A 26,744-nucleotide genomic window follows, 5' to 3' on the forward strand; every position below is an offset into this window, starting at 1 on the left:
CAGATAAATCCGCAGGTTTTCCGTGGCTAAATCTGCGGGTACATTGTCCCGTGGGTACATAGCCTAAGGCTGCTTTCACACATCCGGTTTTTGCCGTGCGGCACAATCCGGTAAAAAACGGAAAGAACGGATCCGGCGTGTATTGCGTTGTATTGTATTGTATCCGGCGTGTAAATGGAAGGAACGCATGGAAAAAACTGATGCAACGGATCCGTTTTTTCGCCGGATCCGTTGCATAAGTTTTTTTGCCGGATTGTGCCGGACGGCAAAAAACGGATGTGTGAAAGCAGCCTAACAGTGACATTACACACTGCCAGTGTCAACCCATGCCTATCCGAAAGGACATAAATATATATTCTGTCATCTACTGAAGACAATTATTCTCTGACATCATTATTTTTCTCCCTTATAGAAATAATTTTAATTCTGTGAGGTTTCAAGGGGTTGAGACTGAGGATGCCCAATTTTTGCTAAAAAAGTTCTTCTGATGACAAGGCCCCAGTGATCAACTGCTAAAAGTGTAGAAACCTGGCATCAATTGTGATATTCTCCTGCAGAGCTCTCCACTGGACTAATAAAGCAATACTCAAATCCCTATGAAGTCAATTCGCTGTTCATATAATGAAAGGCCGAACCACATCCTCTAGGAAGAGACAGCCTTCAAAGCCGCTTGTTCTATGTATAGGGATATCACATAAAAATGATCAATTGTTTCTAGATATGACATTTATGCAGAGAGGAGCAACCTGAGCATGATGGGACATGGAAATCTGTAAAATGATGTGGTCATTCCCACCGCACCCAGCATTACTACTAAGTGGCACATTCTAGAAAAAGAAAAGTAGCCTTTTCAAGAGAATTTCTTCAAAGGCACCAGCTTTGTTTAGGACAGACGTCCTAACATACAGCAGAGACATGCTGGACAAGGAAACATTTGTCAAGAATACAGTATCTATGATGAGTAATCAAGAACTCTGGATCAACTGTGTTCCTTCAGTATGTGACGGAAGACTACCTGAAGACAAGAGAGTCTGAAGATTCATTTATGCAGCTCCATCTAAATTTAAAGAGGGTCTATCCCCCAAAACAGAAATTGAACTATTTAGACAGTCACATAAGAGACTTCGTGCCTTTAAAAATCACACTTAAAGGGTTATTCCCAACTCCAAGATCCTATCCCAATATGCAGTAGGTGTAATAATAAGAATAATATTAGCAAATACCTCCAATCAGAAATGTAGTATGGTTCTCCTGATTCACTATGTCACTTACCTTATGTCCAGGACCCATGGTTACTACCATAGTCACAGTTAGTTAGTTAGTTGCTCGTGGTGATATCCATGGATACCTAAGCTGCAATGCCCTGAATATGAGGTAAGTGAGATAGTGCATCAGGAGAACTATACTTAATTTCTAATTGGAGGTATTTGTTAATGTTCTTATTATTAAACCTATTACATATTGGGATAGGATCTTGGAGATGGGAATAACACTTTAACTATAGATTTTAGCAATTTAGTTTCATAAAAAGACTAATATTCATATAACATAATTTCTCTGAGGAGTATATGCACTTGCATCAACTTTAAGATGTATGGAACCGTTAGGGTACGTGCCCACGATCCGCATACACCTGGTCCACGACGCAGTGTGTTCCCACCTACGGAGACATGAGTACTCTCCACAGGAGAAGGCAGAGGTCTGTGCCCACGGTCGGGAGTCTGTGCGCTGCAGACTTTCGCTATGTTCTTCCACTGACAACACTCACGTCTCCCCTATTTTAAATTGACATGATGTGGTTTAGAAAGCCACACTGCAGCTCAGTTTACGCTGTGGAGAAGAGAAGCACAATGGGCATGAGATTTCTATAAATCCCATCTACTGTGCTTGTACTGTACAACACAACGTTTTGGACAGCGAAAATATGATGAGTCCAAAACGCTGCAAACACTGATCGTGGGCATGTAGCCTTAGAGACCAAGCATTGGCAAGATGTTTATTGGCATCACAGCATCAACACCACCCGCACATATTTTCTGCCAAAAATTAGATCTCATTGCTGTAGGGATAAGGAGAAAACAGAAATGGTCAAATTTTGGTTTTCCTACTTAACACTAAGTCAGTAAAAATATGGAGATGAAATAGAAACTGAAAACATTACTGTGTGAACCCTCCCCTACAATATTTATTGTGCTCGAGGGTACTGATGATTGGCAAATATGTAACAGGATTTTACTTACTGCATATGGTAAGGGAGGGACGTTTGTCACCTGGAAATTAAATTTACTTCTGCAAAAGCCACTAGTCAGTATTTTAAGAATAAAGCCTCATCTCCTTTATTTCTTTTAGGTGGTACATTAAAAGTTCCTTATTTTATGCATTAACACTGGCTATTTATATCTCTTTTCATAAAAAGAACAGCTGTAGTTTTTTCCTAACCTCCTATAAATATAGGTTACCTGACAGAAGCCATTTACAATGCAAATTACATCTAATATAATTTAGTGAAGGAGTGATTGAAGAGCAGCGACACTGCGATTGTCAAAACTACACAATAACACAACCCACGCATTTGGCACCATAACGTCTCGAAAAATATTCCAACATTGTATCATACACAAGAAGTAAGAAAGAAAAGATTCTAACCACTTTGTCCTCCTGTGGGAAAGCATCCAAGAAAGCAGAATAAAAAAAAAAAAAGAGAGGGAAAAAGAAAATAAGAAAATTAATGGTAAGCAGGTATTAATAAGCAAAATGAAAAAGGTCAAGGTTAAATTAAATTAAGGCTTTCGCGAAAGGGCATCATTACTTAACGGAAGAGGAATCATCTTAGTTTCATTACTTTTTCCTTCAGAACTAATTCACTTCCTAAAGTGAATGTCTACCCTTGAGCATCTATCCAAATTGTCTAAACCAGTGCTGATAAATTCCTAAACATAACATTATAGCAAACAAAGCTCCATTTTTGATATATGCCTGTGTACCTGCAGCCATCACTTCTAGGAATACAGAAGTCTACTGTGTACTGCTCTATTATTCAGGTCAATGTAATATCAGTTTACAGTACTACTCCTAAACTAAATTTAGCGGTGGTTGCAAGTAGGCAAGCGATTACCTCTTAAAGGCTCTTAAAGGAGTTTTCTGATTTCAGAATACCTTTGGGGTTTTTTTTTACCACAAACTGCAGTTGGGGACAATCTGTTTTACTCGCCCTCCCCGGGTCCAGCATTGAATCTCCACTACTGCGCCTGATGTCTGTATTTGTTACATCGATGGCGCTGCAGAAAAAAAGAGAACTGGCAGAGGCGCAGAACTCCGCTTTTGACTGCAGCGCTGTCAATGTGACAATAACAGACACCAGGAGCAGAGGTAGAGATTCAATGCTGGAACCCCGGGAGGGATAGTAATGCAATGGACTGTTTAATAAAAAAAACTGCAGCCAGGAGACAGGGGTTTTCAGAAACTGGAAGAGAAGTGTAGAAACACGGGCACCACTTCTGCATTTATCACCCACTCCTGGTTTTCACTACAAATACTTAGGTAAAATACTGACCAAATACTCAACATGTGCACGTGTCCTTAAAGGGGTATTCCCATCTCCAAAATTCTATCCTAATAAGTAGTATGTACAATAACAATAATATTAGCAAATAACTCTAATTAGAAATGTAGTATAGTTGTACTGATATAGCCATGTCTCTTACTTCATGTGCAGGCCATTGCGGCTTAGGTATCCAAGGTTACAACCACTAGCAACTAACTGTCACTATATGAGTGGACATAATTATGGATACCTAAGCTGCAACACCCTGCACATGAGGGAAGAGACATGGCTATAACAGGAGAACTATACTACATTTCTAATTGGAGGTTTTTGTTAATATTATTATTATTACACCTACTAAATATTGAGATAGGATCTTGGACATGGGAATAACCCGTTAAGTTCCAGCTGATATTGAAATATATTGTCCACTAGGTGCTGTCTTTATGGACATTCTTCCCGGTACATTCTGGTCCTATCTGCATCTTTACAAAATGGCCATCTTAGACATTCTTACGCAAAGCCTTATTGAAGGTCTAGCAGAACAGAAAGTAGAAAGAAATGGGGGAACTATTGGACTGCTACTGTGAAGATGCACACGAGGTAAACATGGCATCAGGATCATTCATGAGAAAGGGACAAACAATGGTGACTATAATGGTATAGTTACATTTTCAGATTTGACTGGAGGGTTGTTATGACCATATTGAAGACTTAAGAACAACAAAGTATTAAGACGTGGACATCCACAATAAAATACAAATTAAAGAACTACCAGAAATTTTGTAAACTGGAAACAAAAAAACCTCTTAATAAAGCATAATTCCTACCTGGCGTCCATTTTATTAATGCTTCCAATTTCCCAATAATGGATGGATTCAATTGTCACCTAGGGTATGTTCATTTCATTTTGTATGTATCCTAAGTTTTCTAAAACTGTTTTGACAGCCACTAGGTTTTTGAGCATATTCCAGCGGTTTTATTGCATCTTTAGTGCTTGTGTTTTTTAACTTCATTCAACAAAAAAGAACCAGTCAAGAAACTGGAAGCAGTTTTGAATCAAAACTTTTGGCGAAACGTTAGAAAAGACTTCTAGGCATCTTGAGCATTCCAATTGACTTGCATTATAAGGTATAGAGCATCATCAGATTGGAACCATTGGCTCCAAGATTTGGAACCTTTTTAATCAATTTTTGTCTTTGGAAACCTGAAGTAGTTAAAAGATGCTCAAAGTCTGAACAAGTATATGTTCAATATTTTTAGCTTTTTCAGGTGAATTCCATTTCAAAACCAGTCTGAAAAAGCATCAAGTGAACGCTTACAGGAATGAACATATGTATTTCAATGTAAAGACAACTTGCTATTCATATGTTCAAACCTTAGACCATCTTTTAACCGCTTCAGGACTCCAAAGTGCCAAATGCCTAAAAGTGAGCAGACTATTCCTCAGGCTATCTCCAATCTAAAGACATTCAATACTTTATATTAGAAATAATTAGAAGGCACAAAGATGCCTGAGTGTCTTTTCAGTGTTTTGCTACCACTTTCGCTTGAATAACGCTAATATTTATTTTAGTTGCTTAATGCAGTTAGGAGACGTTTGGAAACAATATTTTAAAAAAAATGATGCATAAAATGATAAAAAATAACACCAGCAGTCAAAACCATTAAAAGGCTTTTTCAGGCGGTTTTCGGAGTGGAATCCACCTGAAAAAGACTTTGTGCACACACCTTTATATGGCCATTCAGCTTCGTAAGAGGAACATTATTTAGATTGGAATCACACCCCGACATACACAATAGATTCTGATGTGGGCAGGCTTCGACTTCTGCAATGTCACTATGAAAGTTGCACAGACAGCTGTCGTACTGGTAGTCACACCGAAGCTGCAGACACCAGTTTCTCAAGCAATTTATTCAGGTATGGTCCTAACGACTGGAAGCCAAGAGGCTGACGTTATAAAACCAACCCGACGTGAAAGTCATAGTGGTTTTCAAATTGAATCCTAAAATTGAGTTTTTATTGGTTGTAGATCATTATTGCTTTCCCAGGTATCTGCTCAGCCATTAAAGCAGTACACCAAACACAATATATTGGTCATCGATATCAGTTGGTGGGGTCCAACACCCCGTAGCTTCACGATCAGCTGTTACAAGATCTACTGGCATCCTGAGGTAGATGTATAGAAAGAAACTGCACCAAGCAGCTCCATTCACTGTGCAGCAGCTGCTGCTGAGTACTGCAAAACAGCAATGGATAGCTCATTATTTTATGATTGGACAACCCCTTTAGCAATCAACAAGCATTAAAAGGTTTCTTTGGGTTTCATAAAACTCTTGACCCCACAGCACAATTTGTTTTAAAGAAAAACAAACTATGCATTACTTACCTTAGATCCAGTACTTAGTCTCCGCTGCTGCTCACTTGTATGATATTGTCTGCGGTGCTGTCTGAACTTGTCATGCCATCTTCTTGGACAGAACCACTGAGCTCACTTATTGGCTGCAGCGCTGTCGACATGACATTAGCACCGCAAAACATAAGGCCATGTGCACACGATGAGTATTTGGTGAGGTTTTTTCCATCAGTATTTGTAGCCAAAGCCAAGAGTGGAATGATAAGAGGAAAAGTATAATAGAAACACGTCACCACTTTTCCCCTTTTTACTCACTTCTGGTTTTGGCTTCAAATACTGCGGTAAAAACTCACACAATACTCAATGTGTGCACGTGGCCTAACAGACATGGGAAGCAGTATCAAAGACTTGGTCCTGGATTTGAAGAGTGTGAATAAAGCACAGTTAAAAAAAGGAAACAAACTGCGCTTCTGGACAAGGGCTTTCTGAAATTGAACACTTTTAACACTCCATTTGAAAACTTGTAGGTCAGCCTATTTTTGGCTTCACTGCAGCTGATTCTTGACCACAGGTCAATCAACCTGTACCCTTAACATATTTCTTCACAGCTTTAATAGAATAACTCTTATTATCTATGTATTCTATACACCAGGGGTACCCAACCTGCAGCTTGGGAGCCACATATGTCTCGTGGGACTGTGATGTGTTGCTTGCGGCTGTCTTCCAGCTTGGTGCATAAGCACCAGGTCTAGCAAACAGCTATCAGGAGCAGGTCTCCAGATGGTGACTTTGTGAGTAGCCCCACACCGCAGAGTAGATCTGAATGGGGGTAAGATTGGAATCCTTGGATCCTTGTATACTGCTTCGGTGAGATTTCAGTAGAGAAACTTTGGTAATGGGTTCTCTGAGGGTCACTACCGTGAGGGGGTGGCGGCTGGATGTGGTTCTTGACCCTGTCTCAGAGCTGAATGTGGCTCTCATAGTCAGAAAGCTTGGGGACCTCTGGTATACACTATAGACCAATTAGACTGCACATTAAAATGATTAGAAGCTAATCTGCAGTTGTTGGTAATGGCCACTACACAAAGCATTGTTCTTCTGGCTTTGTTCACTGTTAATACCATGCAAAACTGGCTGTCAGTCACTGCTGGGGGGCATGGCTACAGCTGCCGCTCACTATGCACAGAGCGGTAACTGAACCTGACCACCTATGATTGAAAGCTGAGGCTGACAGGATGAATAAAGTTCATTTTCCTCCAGCATCAGGGCTCTCATAATACTATTATCCTGCAGATTAACCCCATGTCCATCGCTTTTTTTTTATATGACAGGTTCCCATAAACCCCTTTACCCCTAAGCTTGGTTGTCACCTTCATGACTGAGCTATTTTTTGCAATTCTGATCAGTGTCACTTTGACAGGTTATAACCCTGGAACACTTCAACTGATCTGGTTCTGGGATTGTTTTTTCCTGATATGTTGTACTTCAAGGGAACAGATCACCAGGATTTTCCTATATAACCTAAAGCCAGTGCTATACTGGCACTAGCAATCTGATTCTCCACATACCTGTAGTGGTCGGCTCAGATGTATAGGTTTCGAAATCCAAGAAAGTAAAGTTTATAAAATCCGCAGCTTCTTGAGTGACAGCAGCTGAGGAGCAGATAATATCTGGGGTGTATGTATAATTATCCCCTCCCCCTGTTAGAATTAGCATAAGTATTATACCATCGATTTACTTTTACTTGCAGGACCTGTAGTGAGGTCATACCCCTGTGACCAGAAGGGGTGTGGCCTCAGCCAACAAAGCTGATACCAGCTGGTCACATGGGCATGACCTCACCACAGGTCCTGCAAGTAAAAGTAGATTAATGGTATAATACTTAGCTAATTCTAACAGAGGGAGGGGATAATTATGAATACTCTCCCAGATATCTGCTCCTCAGCTGCTGTCACTCAAGAGCTGATGATTTTATAAACTTTACTTTCTTGGATTTCAAATTCTAAACATCCGAGCTGAACACTAAACTATCAGCCTGACAGCGCCAGTATAGCACTGGCTTTAAGTTATATATGGAAATCCTGGTGATTGGTTCCCTTTCATGGTAAATTTAACAGAATATTATTTCTGTATAATTGTGAAAATATGAACAATTTTGCAAAAATTTTGCAATTTTCAATTTGCATTTTTATGCCCTTAAATCTGAAAGATATGTCACACAATAAATAAATTAATAAATAACATCTCCCACATGTCTACTTTACAACAGCACAATTTTTTGAAATATCATTTTTTTGTTAGGAAGTTAGAAGGGTTCAAAGATTATCAGCAATTTCTCATTTTTCCAACAAAATTTTCAAAGTCATTTTTTTTAGGGACCTCATCACATTTGAAGTGACTTTGAGAGGCCTAGGTGACAAAAAATACCCAAAAGTGACACCATTCTAAAAACTGCATCCCCTCACACTCTCAATACCACATCAAAAACCCCTAGGAACTAAAGCAATGTGGAAGGGAAAAATAAAAAATGTACTTTTCCCACAAAAATGTTACTTTAGCCTAAAATTTTGTATTTTCACATGGGTAACAAGAGAAATTGCTCCATACAATTTGTTTTGCAATTTCTCCTTAGTACGTCAATACTCCATTTGTGGTGGAAATCTACTGTTTGGGCACATGTCAGGGCTCGAAAGGCAAAGAGCGCCATTTGAATTTTTTAATGCAAAATTAGTTGGAATCGTTAGCGGACATTGACTCTATTATCATCATTTATAATTTACAGTAAACCCTGTTGATGGCTATTTGATCTAGGGCTGACTGCTAGATGTCTGTCAGAGATACATGCAGTTTACTCATGACCTGACACTATATTACAGGCACTGTCAGGTTTAAATGTTAACAATACTTAACCACTTGATAGAACTAACTCACCATTAAATGCCTGACAAAGATACATGCTATTTACTGATGCTCTGGTTGACATATAAGGTATGACATGTCACCATAAATGTATTATACAATGACACTTTAATACAGGCATTGTCCCCTTGTTGTTCTAACAGCACTTATCCAACAGATTGAACTAACTGATAGCTTGAAATCTGACAAATAATTATAGCCTCATTATGCACTGACAGTTTAATACTGGCATTGACACTTGTTTAAATGGTATTCTAAACATTTGATAAATCTAAGAATACCTCTATCAGGGCATATTGCAAAAAATTTTGGATTTATTTATTTACTTAATTTATTGGTTTCAGAATCGTGCAACTACTTATAACTGCATTCACTTTGTATTTATACATCCGGTTGTTATTGCGGCACCTAGTGAGGATTTTAGATTGTCAACTTATCATATTTTGCCTTATTATAAGCCACTTTTATACAGTCAATGCATATTTAATTATGATGAGATAGTCTTCCAGACTGTCATATTAGTTATAACACTGTATAACATAATGGAGTAGTGGCCAAAGTTCCATTGTTTTCTGATAATTACCTTGATTGTTACTGTAAAAAATAATTTTAATTTTACTCAATAGAAAAAAAATATGTTTTAATACTATTTATTCTCTGTAGTTTTCTCACTCTGACTAAAATCTCAGATTATCTTGATATATGAACAGCTAGGTACATTTAAAGGGAACCTGTCAGGTGCAATATGCACCCGGAACCATGAGCAGTTCTGGGTGCATATTGCTAATCCCTGCCTAACCGTCCCTGTATCTAGTAGCATAGATAAAGAGATCTTATGAAAAGTATTTCTAAAGATCTTTTATGGTATGCTAAAGAGTGAAGGCACTAGTCCCAAGGGTGTTCTATCCGCCGACTAGCCACCCTCTCAGCATGGCCGCACGCCCACAGGGGCGTGCTAACATGCTATTCAATGCAGCGTCATCTGCGGTAACGTGCGTACCTATGTTCGCTTTAACGCTGATCTGAATGCCAGGTCATGTGCAGTATGAAGCCGGGTGTATGTGTCCCAGATCAGTGGTAACAGCGAACACCGGTAGGCATGTCACAGCTGGTGATGCTGCATTGAATAGCATGTTAGTACGCCCCTGTGGGCATACTAACATGCTAAGAGGGCGGACTAGTCATGGGACATAATGCTCTTACAACTAGTGGCTGGCCTCATTAGCATATTATAAAGAATCTTTATAAATACTTTTTCTAAAGCTCTCTTTATTTATGCTATTAGATGCAGGGACTGTTAGTCAGGGATTAGAAATATGCCTCCAGAACTGCTCGTGGTGAGCAGTGGTCAGTTGAGTGGTCATTTTTGGTGAGCACTTTGAAACCCCTGATGCTTCATAGAATTTTGCTGCGTTAAGCCGTGAAAATGAAAAAATACATTTTTAACCACAAAAATGTTACTTTAACCCCACATTTTTCCTTTTCATTAGGATAACAGTAGAAAATGAACATAAAATTTGTTGTGCAATTCTCCTGATTATGCCAATATTCCAGATATGGTCAAAATTACTTTTGAGGCACAGTGCAAAGTGAAGAAGGGAGGCAGAGCCATATTGGAGTGCAGATTTAGTTGGAGTGGTTTGAAGGTGCGACATCACATTGGCAGAGCAACTGAGCTGCGATAACAGCAGAAACTCCTCACAAGTGACCCCATTTTACAAACTGCATCACTCAATGAATTGACCTAAGGGTGACTCTACAGATGTGTCACAAAACGTTATACTACTGGGCAGTGAAGAAAAAGTAAATTACATTTTTACCACTAAAATGTTGATTTAACCCCATATTTCCAATTTTCACATGGGAAAGGTAAAAAAGGCCTTATAATGTGTTACACAATTTGTCCTCAATGTGGCTGTGACAATATCCGGCATGTGACTGTGTCGCGGGCGGAGGAGGGGACGCTGCGCTCTCCCACTGCTCGGGTCCGGCCGCCGCTGCTGCTGCGGCTGCTGCTGCTCGGTGGTGGCTCGAGCGGTGGGCCGGATCCCGGGGACTCGAGGGGCGCTCCTCGCCCGTGAGGGAAAAGGGGATTTGGGATTGATTGTGGGGATTTATTGTCCGTGACGCCACCCACGGCTGTGGTGATAATGGTGACACCACCGCTGCTCTGGACGGGGATCCCGGGAGCGGTGACAGGGAGCAGCTTTGTTGTTAGTTCTCCCCTCCGTGGGTAGGGGGTTGGTTGTCCCGGGGCCCGGTGATAGGGTAGGGATGGATGGCAGGCGGGTTACGGGGCCTGGCGAGGTGCAGGGTCGCAGGGGCAGCACTGTGCCACACGGCACGGTGGTACTCACTCAGCCCAATGATGAAGACACAGTTCTCGGTAAAACACTCGGCTGGATGGACGGGTCCCACAGACGGCTGCGGTGTTGTTTCTCCTGGCAGGTTGATGGTGACTGCCTTTCCCTGCACCTAAGTACGGTTGATGGTTCCGATGGGTTCCCACCGGTAACCCGCTCCCCAGCTTGGATATGGGCTGGAGGAGCCCCTCTTTGCCCGCAGGCCCTGAGAAACGGTTGCCTTGGCGGTGGCGGTGTCTCCCTCTGTTGGTTGGACTGTTGCCTTCTGTCGGGACTTGACTGTTTGGAAACCCAGGAGGTCCCCTTCACTAACGGATTCGGCAAATTCTCGGCGACTCCTAGCCTTGCCGGGGTCCGAAAAGCCCCTGCCAGATGGTGCTGGCTTCTCTTTGTGTACCGGTCCGGTACCGCCGGGCCACCGCCCGTCCACGGTCCTTACGGTAACTCGGATAGGCCACTCCTGCAGACGGTCACCACCATCTGCCAACCTTGCTGTTCCGCCCGGGCCACACACCCGGACGCTGTCAGTCAGTTGCTCCACTACCACACTTTCCTCCTTCCACTTTCACTGTCAAAACTCGACTGTCTGTTTTCCCGCCTCCAGGACCAACCGCCTGGCCCACCCCCTGGTGTGATCATCAACCCCTGGAAGAAGGCAACAAGGGTTTTGTGTCTGACTTCGGTGTGCCTGCTGGGAGTGTGGGGTGTGTTGATGTTGTGCTCTGTGGCCCCTGGCTTGTCCAGGGCGCCACAACTGTAAAGTACTGTTTGCAACTCGACAGAGGGCCAAACAGGGCCATTTTATTTTGGAGCATAGAGTTTACTAGAATAGTTTGTGGACTCCATTTCCAGAGCACCTAAATGCCAGAACAACAGAAACTCCCTCAAGTTACCACAGTTGTGAAATTACACCCCGCGGGGAGTTCATTTATGGGTGTAGTGACAATTTAGTCTCTGAAAAACACCCATGGTGTCAAATGCAGTGAATGTTGCAGAATTAAAAATAGCAAATAGGCTGTGACATGTCCAGTAGATTGTAGTGCCCCTACATTGTGCCCAGCTTGTCCTGCTGGAAACCTGCATCCCATAAATGAAGCGGGTTATCCTCACTACCATAATGCCAAACATGTGGATGTTAACTGTGGTTTAGGTGCATTGTGGGGCTCAGGATGTAGGGGGGCATTTGGATTTGGGAGGGCTGATTTAGTGGATTTCTTTCTTGAGGGGGGAGGGTTCCAGAGTATTTGTGCTACCAGGATCATGGAAGCCCACTATATTTCTGTTAACATATGACGGACTTAAGTAGGGAATATTTTGGATCAGTTCACATTTATCCTGTACCTATGCTGAGCGCTTGCATCAGGGTTTCCATCTACATCTCCGAAATACGTCATTCACTCCCGGAGGATTAATTCACTAATGAGGCAGCAGAGTTACTATGGACTCTGTTTGGCCTCTATTCAGCAGTGTCCATCTTTTCAAAGGTGCACAAAAATGTTGATGACCGCACTTATGTGCATGCCTAAAAAGATGGACACTGCTAGATCACAGGCCACACAGGAGTTCAAAGTGAGTCCATCTGCCTCATTACACTGAATTTTCCATTGGGAATATTGTCTCAATCACGTTTTTTCAGAGATTTAAACATAATTCTTGGTGTAAGCGCTCAGTATAGAGCACAGGATAAATATTAGCTGCACCGTACTGTGATCTTTGGGAGGCAAAATGAACAATTCAACAGCAGTTGAAGAATTTGCTTTATTTATTTATTTATTTTTTTTACATCATTCACTGTGCGGTGTAAGTGATTAGGTGGCTTTATTCCTCCGGCAAGTAAAATGACAGCGATACTAGAAAACTTAACTCAAGCATCCAGAAGCCATTTACCATCCTGGTTCATGGCCCACATTGCTCATGGAGCATCCGCCATGTTTTGATATTGCAATTCATAATGAGCAACACTGAAATTTTTCTCATCACTACCAAAATCTTTCCACATTACCCAAAGAAGTAATTTAAGCAGATTTATTAAGTGGCATGAAAGTTACTGCAAATCACTCCCTCTCTTTTTTGTTCAGCCTGGAGTAAGGGTACATGCATATGGTGTCATTTAGACGCAGGCACGGCTGCTGAGTTTTCCCAGGTGAATCTACTTCAGGTGGTCATTTTCCTGAGAAGACTACATCGGCATTTCTTCACTGTATAATGTTAAGTAGTGGGTTGCTTCAAAGTGGAAGACGCCTGAAGAATGAGCATGTCCCTTCTTTTAACTGCTTCAGGGTTTGTGAACCCTGAAGAGGATAAAAGAATTTGACATCAGACGGAACACATGCACAGGAAGTCATTCTGGGCGTCACGGTGGCTCAGTGGTTAGCACTGCAGTCTTGCAGCGCTGGGGTCCTGGCTTCAAATCCCACCAAGGACACCATCTGCAAGAGTTTGTATGTTCTCCCCGTGTTTGCGTGGATTTCCTCCGCGTACTCCGGTTTCTTCCCACACTCCAAAAAACATACTGATATGGAACTTAGATTGTGATCCCGAATGGGAACTGCACTATATAAATGAATAAATATTATTGTATTTGCACGTAGAGTTTTTGTGGTGCTTTTTCCCCCTTTAGTTTGTGGCTTTTGTACAATAAGGCTGGGGCCACACGGGGATTACTGCGATCCCCTTGCATGACACTCGGCTCACGCTGGCAGCACAGCAGAGCAGAGTGTCATGCGAGTGTCCCTGCGACTCAGGTCTGATTGTGCGAGTGGACCTCAGCTGCGGGGGGCGGGTCGGCACTGAGGAGGGTCGGGACAGTGCTGCGGAGGGGCGGTCTAGTGCTGAGGAGGAGCGGGTCGGCACGGAGGAGGGGAGGGAGGGATTTATCTCCCTCTCTCCTCCGTAGCCGGCTATTGCCATTCTCACATTGCACTTGCGGTACACCGGTGTACTGCGAGTGCAGTGTGATTTTTCTCTCACCCCATAGACTTGAATGGGTGCGAGAGAAAACAGGATCGCATTACAGTCGCAGCAAGCTACGATTGTTTTCTCGGTCCGGTTAGGGCTCAGAAAATAATCGCTCATGGGTGCTGACACACATGCTAATATTGGTCCGAGTGGAATGCGATTTATTATTGCACTCCACTCGCACCGATTTTCATGCCGTGTGGCTTAGGTCTAACTCTCCCACCCACAGGTGTGACATCCTATCCATTAGGGTATGCTCAAATGGGGTTTTTACATGGATTTTCTGCCTGAAAAATTCACATCTAAATGCCGTGTTTTTCCAAAAATAAGACACTGTCTTATATGTTTTTTGCCCCCCCCCAAAAAAGCACTAGGGCTTATTTTTGGAGGAGGTCTTATTCTTGGAGAAACATGGTTGGGGGGTAAGTTTACCCCCCAAAAAAACAGAGCCCTCCCCTTCCCAGGAGACTCATACTTACCAGACCCGGATGTGTGCGTGGCTCCCAGGTCCTCCTGTGATCTCCGGTGGGTGCTGCACGCCGTCCTCCCCTGCTTCTGGCTGACACACACGCTGACAAACACACACACAGCAGATCGCAGATCGTGCACACAGATGCGCGTGCACACACACATCACATCACATCCAGCGCTGTGTGTGTGATCTGTTTCAGTGTGTGATCTGATTGTGTGTGAGATCGGATGTTTGTGTTTACGATCTGATTGTGTGTGTGTGAAATCGGATGTGTGGGTGTGAGGTCTGATGTGTGTGGGGGTGCAATCACTACAGGTCCTGTGCTCGGCGTCTGTGAGTGTGAATGCGTACTGCCTGCTGTCTATAATGAAGTGTCCTGCAGTATCTGTAACTTTTTTAGCTGCATGGACACTTCATTATTGATTCTCAACTAGGGCTTATTTTCGGGGGAGGGCTTATATTTAAGCCTTGTTCCAAAAATGCTGAAAATCCCAGCTAAGGATTATTTTTGGGGGAGGGCTTATTTTTGGAAAAACACGGTAGCACGTTTTTTGCACGGTTTCGAAAGAATACTCTATTTTATGCTGTTTTGATGTCTTTTTAATTATGATATTCGGTGTTGCATTAGGGTGTGTGTTTTTGTTGCATCACCATTGCAAAAACCTTGTCAATATTCGCATTAACACTGTGATAACTATAGATTTTGCCACAATTTACAAGCGGAAAATGTGGCAAAAAATTTACAAGACGCTTTTTCTAACATACATTAAAACTGTGCGGAAAATAAATTGCCAATTATACACTAAAGAAGCATTTTATTATTCAAATGTTGTAAGTAGATTTGTAGTTGTGTAATACTGCAGGTAACGGGATACGCAAGGACTGCACGGAACCACGGGGGTTAATCAATGCAGATTTAATAATGTATTGCACAACACAGGTGGAGGAATGAATAGTGCGGGAAAGGCGGGGGAAGAAAAGCCGGGAATGTGCACAGCAGTAGATATATATAATGCAATATACATACAACCACTTTGAATAACTTGTCAAGGATAGGAAGCCTCAGATTGTACTCCCAAAAGCAAAACACAGAAATCCTTATTCAACAAAAAAACGCAGAGTCCTTGTTATCTTACTCGTATAACACAGTGCAGTCTTTTCCTATCTGTCCCTAACTAAAAGTAGTGTGCACACTTAACTGCAGGTTTCAGCGTGGGGTACCTCGTCACCGTTGGGGCCCGTATTCCGCTGGCAGACACCTCTAAAGTTCAGTCTTTGTCCCGGGTCTGTAACTTGCACGTGCTGCCTGGCTCCTCGCTCCACATCCAGCCTCTTTGGATCTGTAATTTTGTAATTTGCACGTGCTGCCTGGCTCCTCGCTCCACATCCAGCCTCTTTGGATCTGTGTCTTGGGGGAGACACCACGCAACACTCTGAGGTACTTGGACCTCGGAAAAACAGGGCAGACTGAGGCCTTCTATCTTACAGCCCACTCCAGCACACACCTCTCTGCCAAAAAACACAGCCACATGTCGACTCCTCCTCCTCCTGTTCCAGACTCAATCTAGTCACTTGAGCAGCAGGTGGCAGCATAACACAAGGAAGTCCACCAAACAGTCTTTTAACCTATATATATATATATATACATATAAATGTTAACAGGTCTTACATTTCCCCCCCTCTTTAACCTCGGCCGTCCCGGCCGATACACTCCTGAGGCACTCTGCAAAGGGGCACACGGTGGCAACTCCTGCCCTGCTTCACAACCTGTTGCTTGGGAGCCAATGTCGTAAAACAGGATTCAGTGACAGAACACACAAATTCATCTGCCAAGTACCGATCAGGGGGAATACCAGCATTAGCCCGCTCAGTCCGGCGTGGCACCACAGCTAACTCGCCAGACGTCGGCGCCGTATCAGGGAGTACAGTATTCTCGTCCCCATCTCTGGAGATTAGTGACTCCTGCTCTGCAGGGGTGGCACCTGTGTCTTGAACGGATGGGGGTGTGGATCTCTCCCAGTCTGTTGGGTTGGTCGGGGCCCGCCACCATTCTTCATCATCAGAGCCCTCTTCGAAGGTAACAGGAACAGGCACAGGCACCGTCTCCGGGGTACTTTGTCTGGTCCTGTCTTCTGAATAGCAGGGCCTCAGCATATTATGATGCAGGATGAGGGTGCCGCCTCTTTGCTCGCCTCTCACTTCGTATACTGATCCATGGGGCGAGATTCTTCTGATCACAATGTACGGCTCTGTTTTCCAGCGCTCGCTCAACTTGTGTCTCGGGTGTTTCTCTGCAACTAGTACTCTGTCTCCTGGTAAGAACGGGGTTTCACACACAGGTTTCCGCTGCGGGTGTGTCTTTTCTTGCAACCGCTTGGTGACAATTCGATGGATAGTCTCCAGCCGCCGACGGTGACAATCAACCCAGGAACCTACGCTCTGACCTTCACTGATCTCGGGGGGAGCTAGGTTCAGCTCTTCAATGCCTCTTCCGGCTCTTCCAAACAGTAGCACGTATGGGGTGTACCCAGTGGTGGAGTGGACACGATTATTGTACGCCCACACGAGTTCTGCGAGATAGCCGGGCCAGTGATTCTTACGATCATCCTCCAACGTGCGTAGCATTTGTAGGAGGGTCCGGTTAAATCTCTCGCAGGCTCCGTTGCCCTGCGGATGATAAGGCGTAGTCCTTGACTTCTGCATTCCGTAAATCCTTTGCAGCTCTCTCATGACACTGCCCTGAAAGCAAGCTCCTTGGTCAGAATGTATTCTTTTGGGGCAGCCGTACACCCGGATAAAGTCATCACTGATGGCTCGAGCAGCTGATTCAGCCGTCTGATCTCTGGTGGGCGTCACCACCGCAAATTTGGAGAAGTGATCTGTCGTCACAAGGCAGAACTGATAGCCCCGGTGGGAGTGGCCAATCTTCAGATAATCGATCATGAGTACTTCCAACGGCTCTTTGGTTACAATAGTCTGTACTGGTGCTTGCTGTGGAGGAGCCTTACTTAACTCGCAGGAACGGCACAGTTTACAGGCCTTCTCTACTGCCCGAAGCATCTGAGGACAGTATACTATTCTTTGCAACCACTGGTAAGTCTTGTCCGGTCCGAAATGGGCTCCCTTCTCATGCGCCTCTCGGGCCAATGGTACTGCCATCTTCTGGGGTATCACTACTTGCCACCGTACTTCCAACTCTGTAGCTAGGTGCACCTTCCGATACAGCATCCCTTCTTGCACCGACAGCTTATCCCACTGGCTGAGAATCTGGAGGGCCACGTGCGACAGCGTGGCCCGTATTTCCTTTCTAGGCTTGCGCTGCTGGATCACCCACTCTTTCACTTGAAGCAGTTCTGGGTCAGATGACTGGATTTTCACCCATTCCTCTCTGGTTTGGCCAAGCAGGCGTGATGTCGTGCCCGACGTAATTTCCAGCATACGAGCCTCTACCACTTGAGCGGTGAATTTACTAAAGTCCGGAATTTCGTCTTCCTCCAACTGTTCATCTCTCTCCCCCACTGGGGCTTCGGTGGTAACACGAGAAAGGGCATCCGCATTCTGATTTTCATGCTTAGAGCGGTACTGCACATGATAATTGTATCTGGACAGTCGTGCCAGCCACCTCTGTTCCATTGCTCCCAGTTTGGCGGTGGAGATGTGAGCCAGGGGGTTATTATCCGTATAGACTTCAATTTGAGCTCCCGTGAGATATTCCGAGAACCTTTCGGTTATTGCCCATACTAGTGCCAGTAATTCCAACCGAAAGGAACTGTAATTCTCGGGGTTGCGCTCGGCTTCTCGCAACGTCCGACTTCCATATGCAATCACCCGTTCAGTACCATTCTGTACCTGGGCCAGTACTGCACCCAGGCCGTAGAGGCTCGCGTCTGTATACAACCGAAAGGGGAGGTTATAGTCTGCATAGGCAAGCACAGGGGCGCTAACCAAGGCCTCTTTCAATCGGTGTAAGGCTTCTGCTTGTCTTGGTCCCCAGCAAATTTTCTGTGCTTTTGGTCCTTTCGCAGTTCCTCGGAGCAATTCGTGCAAAGGTTCTGCCTCCTTCGCAAAATCTTTGATAAAGCGACGGTAATATCCGGCTAGCCCCAGGAAAGCTCGAACCTCCCGCACTGTGCTGGGTGTGGGCCATTCTAGCACTGCTCTCACTTTCCCATCGGAGGGCTGTACGCCGGCTTCCGACACCTTGTGTCCGAGATATTCAATCTCTTCCTGAAAGATCCGACATTTTTTTGGTTTTAGTTTAAGCCCATGGGCCCGTAACCGCTGAAACACTTGGCCCAGGTTTTCTAGATGTTTCTCAAAGGTTGCAGAATACACTACTATGTCGTCCAGGTAAATCAATGTGGCCTCGAAGTTCATGTCTCCAAGGCAACTTTCCATGAGGCGCTGAAAGGTTCCTGGGGCATTATTTAGTCCAAACGGCATGCGGTTGAACTCGAAGAGTCCCATGGGTACAATAAATGCGGTCTTGGCCTTGTCTTTCTCTGCCACAGGGACCTGCCAATATCCGCTGGCCAGATCGAGGGAGGAGAAGTAACGTGCCTTTCCCAACGCCGACAGGGACTCCTCTATCCGGGGCAGAGGGTAGGAATCACGAACCGTGCATCCATTAAGCTTGCGGTAGTCAACACAGAAGCGGGTAGACCCATCCTTTTTCTTGACCAGCACGATTGGGGCAGCCCATGGACTCTGACTTTCTCTTACCACCCCACTCTTCAGCATCTGCGCCAAAAGCTCTTTTACCTCTTGGTAGTAGTTTGGGGGTATTTGCCTGTACCTTTCCCTGATTGGTGGGGCATCTCCTGTGGGTATTTCGTGCTGAATCTTGTCAGTACAGCCGAAATCTTCTGCGTGACGGGAGAACGTGGCTTGATTCTCCCAAATAAAGTCCTCTATGGCTTGGGCTTGCTCCGAATCGAAGGGGCTCAGGTCCACTCCCATCTGCCCTAAGATGACGCGACTGTTCCATTGATCAGTGGGTTTCTCTTTTCTTTCCATAGAAAGAGCCCAAGTCCAGGCTTCCCCTGCCATGGGCTGCAATTCAATAGATTCTGCAGCCGCCACCTCTTCGGGCGCCAGGTAGACATGGGCCAGCACAACTCCCGAGGTCAAGGTGTAGGCCTGTTCACCGGTGTTCACGCAACGGAAAGGGACCCTTCCATTTCTTACTGTTGCTAAAGTGCGAGCCACCAACGGTTCGTCTCCGTTCTCTTCACCACGGTAAGGCTCCACCAACACCTCCATCCCCTCGAGTGTACGGTGGGCCCCGACTGGCAAGGTGAGGACTGTCTCACGATTTGGAGGTAGAGTAATTGTTGTCTGTCTTGGGACTCGAACCCTCCCCACCGGGTAGCGGCTCCCACCATTCTTCCACAGTCCTCGGGCACGGATAAGGTGTTGGAAGACCTTTTGGGCAGGCCTGTTAGCAACTGTCGTCTTCCAGTAATCACAGCCCCCCTTGTTGAAGAGCAACTGGTCTAATTCTTTCAGGACGTTCATGCCCACGATAGCTGGCACCTCTCTGTCGTACCGGCCCTCCGTTAACACAATCCCTTTTTTGCCTAAGTTCTGGCCACAGGCACGTATGTTCATCCACACGACCCCTACAACCGGAATGGGAAGATTGTTTGCAGCCCTCAGTTTGATATGTGCCCCTTTGTCAATGGATACAGTTTGTCCAAAATGTTGGTAGAAGAAGTGTTCTGGCATGGTGGTCACTTGGGACCCAGTATCCATCAGACATTTTACTTCTTTCCCTTCAAATTCGGCCGTGATCGTCGGCGTGCAGGCTGCTATATCTTCAGGGCGTTGGTTTTCTCTAAGCTCAGTTGGTCTCCCCACCATGTGCCCATCCATGGAGGGAGGCACTAGTTTAACGGCGGTCTTTCTTGAGAAGTCTTCCTCTCCGGACAGTGTCGGAATAAATGGTTCCGATTTCCACAGTTCCAACACCGGTAGTCTTCAGCGGGTCTCGGTCGTCTCTGCTCGATCTGTCCCCTCTCTTCTTGATAGGTATGCGTGCGGGTATTTGGCCGCGGTGCTGTCGTTCTTACTTCTGACGCCGGGGCTTGCATATTCTTCAGCAACTCTTGTAGAGCAGTAACAGTCTCTTGTAACTGATCCACTTTAGCCTCAAGCTGGCTCGGTTCTCGGTTTTTCTCACCCGGGACTACCTTATGCATACAAACTTCACCCAAGGCGTTCTGCGGGTCGCAATTTTCAGTTTGTGTGCGGGAGACTGCTTCTTCCAATATTTCCTGGAAAGTTAGTTTTTTTTCTACCCTGAGCCGTTCACGGAGGGCACCTTTGATCTTGGGGTTATGTAATCCGCGGAGGAATTGATCTCGCAGGGTACGGTCAGCATAACCGGGGGTTTGTGCTAGCTCTGGCTCTGCTGTAAGCATTTGTCTCATTATTCTCTGGAGTGCATTTGCATACTGTGGCAGACCTTCTTCTTCACCCTGCAGCCTGTAGAACAGTTGCGCCTGTAAATCTCCTGCTTCTGGTTTCCCGCCATACACTCTCTCAAGAATCTTCACCACCTGCTCTAACGTCTTTCGTTCACTCTCAGGGCGCAATAAAATAGTCTCTTGAGCATGGCCTTCAAGTGCAATCAACAATATCTCCCCTTGATTTTCTGCAGTCACTCCTGCTACTCTCAACATGCCCCTCACTCTCTGCGCCCAGTCATGGAGAGGTACATTGCTGCCAGTAAATTTTGGTATATGGGTCAGCATAGCCCCCAGGGACAGCTGCCTTGCTGGTATTCCCCCATCAGGTTGTATTAGAACACCTCCATCAGCGACAGCCCCCTGTCCGTCCATTGTTCCGTACCAGCCTGCGTATCCTGCCGACTACGCCAAATATAATACTGCAGGTAACGGGATACGCAAGGACTGCACGGAACCACGGGGGTTAATCAATGCAGATTTAATAATGTATTGCACAACACAGGTGGAGGAATGAATAGTGCGGGAAAGGAGGGGGAAGAAAAGCCGGGAATGTGCACAGCAGTAAATATATATAATGCAATATACATACAACCACTTTGAATAACTTGTCAAGGATAGGAAGCCTCAGATTGTACTCCCAAAAGCAAAACACAGAAATCCTTATTCAACAAAAAAACGCAGAGTCCTTGTTATCTTACTCGTATAACACAGTGCAGTCTTTTCCTATCTGTCCCTAACTAAAAGTAGTGTGCACACTTAACTGCAGGTTTCAGCGTGGGGTACCTCGTCACCGTTGGGGCCCGTATTCCGCTGGCAGACACCTCTAAAGTTCAGTCTTTGTCCCGGGTCTGTAACTTGCACGTGCTGCCTGGCTCCTCGCTCCACATCCAGCCTTTTTGGATCTGTAATTTTGTAATTTGCACGTGCTGCCTGGCTCCTCGCTCCACATCCAGCCTCTTTGGATCTGTGTCTTGGGGGAGACACCACGCAACACTCTGAGGTACTTGGACCTCGGAAAAACAGGGCAGACTGAGGCCTTCTATCTTACAGCCCACTCCAGCACACACCTCTCTGCCAAAAAACACAGCCACATGTCGACTCCTCCTCCTCCTGTTCCAGACTCAATCTAGTCACTTGAGCAGCAGGTGGCAGCATAACACAAGGAAGTCCACCAAACAGTCTTTTAACCTATATATATATATATATATATATACATATAAATGTTAACAGGTCTTACAGTTGAATGTTACGTGGCTTTCAGCATGGCATCTGCACCAAAAGCTGCATCAAAAAACTCATTATGAACATAGCCCCACCACTTGACCTTACAAGTCAGCATTCCCTCTTACTAGTATTTTCCCAGCCTGTAACGTCTGAGTATTGACCACTTTACAGACAGTAAACCTCTTACTGGTTAATGAACCAGCTACTAAGTATATTCCATAACATATCAGCTGAAGTAGTTAAAAGGAGTTTCCCAGAACGTTTTCCATAACGATCAGTGAAGGTCTGATTACCAGTTCCTCCATGATCAGCAAAAAGAAGTTACCACAATGACCATTTAATTTTGATATTTTTTGCAGAAGATGTGTCTGGGGAGGCTTTTTAATAAAATTTGTGTTAAATATGTAAAAAGTTGCTGCAACTGCCTCGGCATCAACGCTAAGGTCAGTGTTTGTCTGCAGTGGTCGCAAGTCACTACGATAGCCTGCCCCAGCCATGAGGTAGGTAATTCTGCCAAGAGGCAGCGCTAACAGGTGATATAGGTTATTTTAATTTCAAACACTTCCTTCCTTTCTCCTATTAAAAAAAAAGGAAACCCCTTTAAATACAGAAAACTTACATTATTTGACCGAAGTGAAACACGACCACCACAACGGGCACAAAATTTTGTTCGACAGTATGAGCATAAATGTCCGCAGCCATCCGCAAACTTTGTTTTGTGACAGATCCCACATGTTGGCGCATCATCCTTGTGTTCTCCAGGGTACCGATGGGTGTCCTCTCCTATTTTTCTGATTTGTTCTTTATAGCTTTCAAACTGTTGATGCAGCCTCCTGTTACAGAAGAGAAGATGGATCACAGGATCAGACAATGAAATAAACGTTACAGAAAACAGTCAAAAGTAAAAACCAGAACAAGAATAGGAAGAACAACAATATCTAATTGTGTGGTTCACAGCAATATGTCCGTACTAGCTTCACAAACAACAGATGTCTCGCAATAACTTCACATCTGATGATCTGCTCTATACATGTGGATACAATTCTTCATGTAGACGGCACCCATTGGTGGGTCTTGGACGTTTTACGCGACCATACACAGCATGCTACGATTTTATTTCTCAGGCCAAATACAGCTGAGGAAAAAAAAAATCACTCATCAGCACTGCCTCATTGAAAAACATTGGGGCGAATGCAATGCAATTTATCGGATTGTACTTGGGGTATTTATATGCAGATATGAGTGAACCCTAATGATGTGTATATTACATACGATAATGATTTGGCAGGCTGCACTATTACGTGCCGAAAATTTAGTCAGCGGTTTACAACCCGTGTAATGATTCGTAACATGGCGTTATTAAGGAACTATGTGGAGGTGTTATGTAGTTATGGTGTAGCGGTATTATTTAGAGGGGTGTTCTCAAGATTTTAAATTGCTTTAATTAGTTAAACAGCGTGAAAATAAGCAAGTCTGCAATCCTCTTGCTCTTTCTATCTGCATTTCAGTCTGTATGGAAAAGACCGATAAATTTATCTACGGTAAGTCTGCAAAGTATGAACAAAGCTTTAGAAAGCAACACAGAACACTAGTCTGCTCTGTCCATTCACACTGAACACATGTTATACTTTTTATTAATATGAATTTCTCATGAAATACTATTTTTTCCTAATTGTCAACCCACAAATCAAACACTTAAAGTGACTCTATCCTGGCAATGAAGAGTGAGCCTACATTTCTCATGTATAGTCACCCTACCTAGTGCCCTCTGCTTGACTCCCGTTGCCTCCTCTTTTTCTCTTTTTAGATCAGGGTTGTATTCCTCTTGCTTCAAAGATGGCCACTATTCCTTACATGTGAATTGCAGTGGTAGTGTAAACCATATATTCCCTTTATTCATGGATGGTGTGGTTTACATGTAGCACTGCACTTTCTATACCAGACTGGTGATCATCAGCTTCGAGGCAGTGGTAACTATACTGAGAAATGTAGAGTCATTCTTCAGTGCTGGGGTAGAGGGTTGCTGCCAGCTAATACTTCAAAGTTACTATATAGGTTAAATAACAACACAAAACCTTCTATTTACAGTGCCTTGTGAAATTATTCGGCGCCCTTGAATTTTTCAACCTTTTCCCACATTTCAGGCTTCAAACATAAAGATAAAAATGTTAATGTTATGGTGAAGAATCAACAACAAGTGGGACACAATTGTGAAGTTGAACAAAATTTATTGCTTATTTTAACATTTTTAAAAAAATAAATAACTGAAAAGTGGGTGTGCAATATTATTAGTGCACTTTAAGTTAATACTTTGTAGCGCCTCTTTTTGCTGCGATTACAGCTGCAAGTCGCTTGGGGTATGTGTCTATCAGTTTTGCACATCGAGAGACTGAGATTCCTGCCCATTCTTCCTTTGCAAATAGCTCAAGCTGAGTGAGGTTGGATGGAGAGCGTTTGTGAACAGCAGTTTTCAGCTCTTTCCACAGATTCTCGATTAGATTTAGGTCTGGACTTTGACTTGACCATTCTAACACCTGGATATGTTTATTTGTGAACTATTCCATTGTAGATTTTGCTTTATGTTTGGGATCATTATCTTGTTGGAAGACAAATCTCAGTCCCAGTCTCAGGTCTTTTGCAGACTCCAACAGGTTTTCTTCAAGAATGGTCCTGTATTTGGCTCCATCCATCTTCCCATCAATTTTAACCATCTTCCCTGTCCATGCTGAAGAAAAGCAGGACCAAACCATGATGCTGCCGCCACCATGTTTGACAGTGGGGATGGTGTGTTCAGGGTGATGAGCTGTGTTGCTTTTTTTTTTTTTAAACCAAATTTTTATTTCTTCTCTTGTAATGGTAAAATAGGGTACAGAATGAAGAAAATAAGGGTCAACAAATCAAAATATCAAATAACATAGTCTCTACAATTTATCGATCAAATATTTGTCACGGTCATCAAATTTGCTCCTTTCCCTTCTTCGTCAGTGTATATTTCCATTGTTCAGTCTCCGCTACCCCCCTTCAGCATTCCTTGAAAACTTGTTACAAACATTACTTGTAAACACTATCCCTCCCATTCCCCCCTCCCCTCTCCATGCGATACAACCCAGAATTTGGCCAACTATACTTTCAGCTCGCACAGGGACCCTGACAGGTCTTCCTTCATGTACCATTCCGTAGACACAAATGTGGACATTATTTGTATTGTTTCTTCTCTAGAACATATAACGCTTATGAACTTTCTCCATTTACTGAAAAATGTTGCTGTCATCCTTTCTTTGCACCTCTCCACCATCACCTTCTCCAACATGAGCGTTTTTTTCAATTGATTAACAAGTTCTTTTGTTGGTATTTCCTTCACCAGCCACTTCTGAAGAATAGCCCTTTTACTTATCATTGCTATATCATGGAAAAGATTCGGTAACTTGTCTCCCCCTTTCTCTCCCTCCTCCCGATGCTGATAGTGAAATAACCAGACCATTGGATCTAACTCTACATTTCTATTCCAGATTTTCCTCACTACCCCTTGGACTTGTTTCCAAAATCTTTCAATCCTTTCGCACTGCCATATCCCATGATATAGATCTGTTTTTTCCGTACCACAATTTGGACAACTCATCATCTTATCTGAATGTCTTGCATTCAGTATATTAAATCCATAGAGAGCTCTATGTATGATCCTGAATTGGGTATCTCTTAAGTTCTCATTCACAATCTTCTTTCTCATCACCATAAAACCATTCAAAATCTTCTCCACTTCTTGATCTCCCAACTGCTTTGCCCACCCTTCCAACATTCTTCCTGATATGTTAGGGACTAACACTTCTCTCATATTTCCATAAAGACTTGATATATTTGTGGCATGGATGTCCCTTAATATGATCGCATCCATCTGATTTGCCTCATATTCGTTATTTATGTTGTATAGTTTCTTCATTATCCCTTGTTTCACCTGTTCAAACTGGAGAGTCTGGAATGGGCGCAAGTCATACTTTGCTCTCAACTCCTCACACGTCATCCATCTCCGTTCTGTATCATGCATCAGGTTTTTTAGAGTTCCAATCCCTTTTTCCCTCCATTCTTTACAGAGATAATTTTACCTTCCCTGTGGAAAGTCAGGACAAGCCCATATATTAAGGAATTTGGAGATGTTCCAGGCTAACCCGAACTTTTTCCTAACCGCCTTCCAAGTCATCACTGTGTCTCTACAAATCAGTGAGTGTATAATGTTGGGTGGCAAATTTGGAATTGAGGTATGTAGGATTGAACTCAGGTCCCAAGGTTTACAAAATTCAGCCTCTATATCCCAGTCAATACCTACTTGTTCGTCTAATCCAATCGACTACATGTCTTAAGATACAGGCCAAATTGTACCCCCTGATTTTAGGTAGTCTGATCCCTCCATTTTCTGTTGATAACATTAGCTTTTTGGCACTA

The 26,744-nt window shown here is 43.9% G+C and overlaps 1 protein-coding gene across 12 annotated transcripts in view; it reads right to left on the reverse strand.

Annotated features, from left to right (window-relative positions):
- Positions 1 to 26,744, reverse strand: part of RIMS1 (regulating synaptic membrane exocytosis 1) — a 545,320-nt gene that overhangs the window by 419,134 nt on the left and 99,442 nt on the right. For 10 of the 12 annotated variants that reach the window (XR_012751649.1, XM_075340216.1, XM_075340215.1 and 7 more), the window contains exons 2-3: positions 22,927 to 23,140; positions 2,647 to 2,658 (exon numbers count right to left, since the gene is read on the reverse strand). Coding sequence is in view for 11 of the 12 variants with exons in the window: in XM_075340216.1 (XP_075196331.1) it covers positions 2,647 to 2,658; positions 22,927 to 23,140 (226 nt within the window). In the remaining variant the exon portion in view is untranslated. The remainder of the gene's footprint in view (positions 1 to 2,646; positions 2,659 to 22,926; positions 23,141 to 26,744) is intronic. The other 2 variants (XM_075340212.1, XM_075340218.1) reach the window with 1 other exon arrangement.

This window comes from Anomaloglossus baeobatrachus, chromosome 3 (assembly GCF_048569485.1).
Source record: "Anomaloglossus baeobatrachus isolate aAnoBae1 chromosome 3, aAnoBae1.hap1, whole genome shotgun sequence".
NCBI classification, from domain to species: Eukaryota; Metazoa; Chordata; class Amphibia; order Anura; family Aromobatidae; genus Anomaloglossus; species Anomaloglossus baeobatrachus.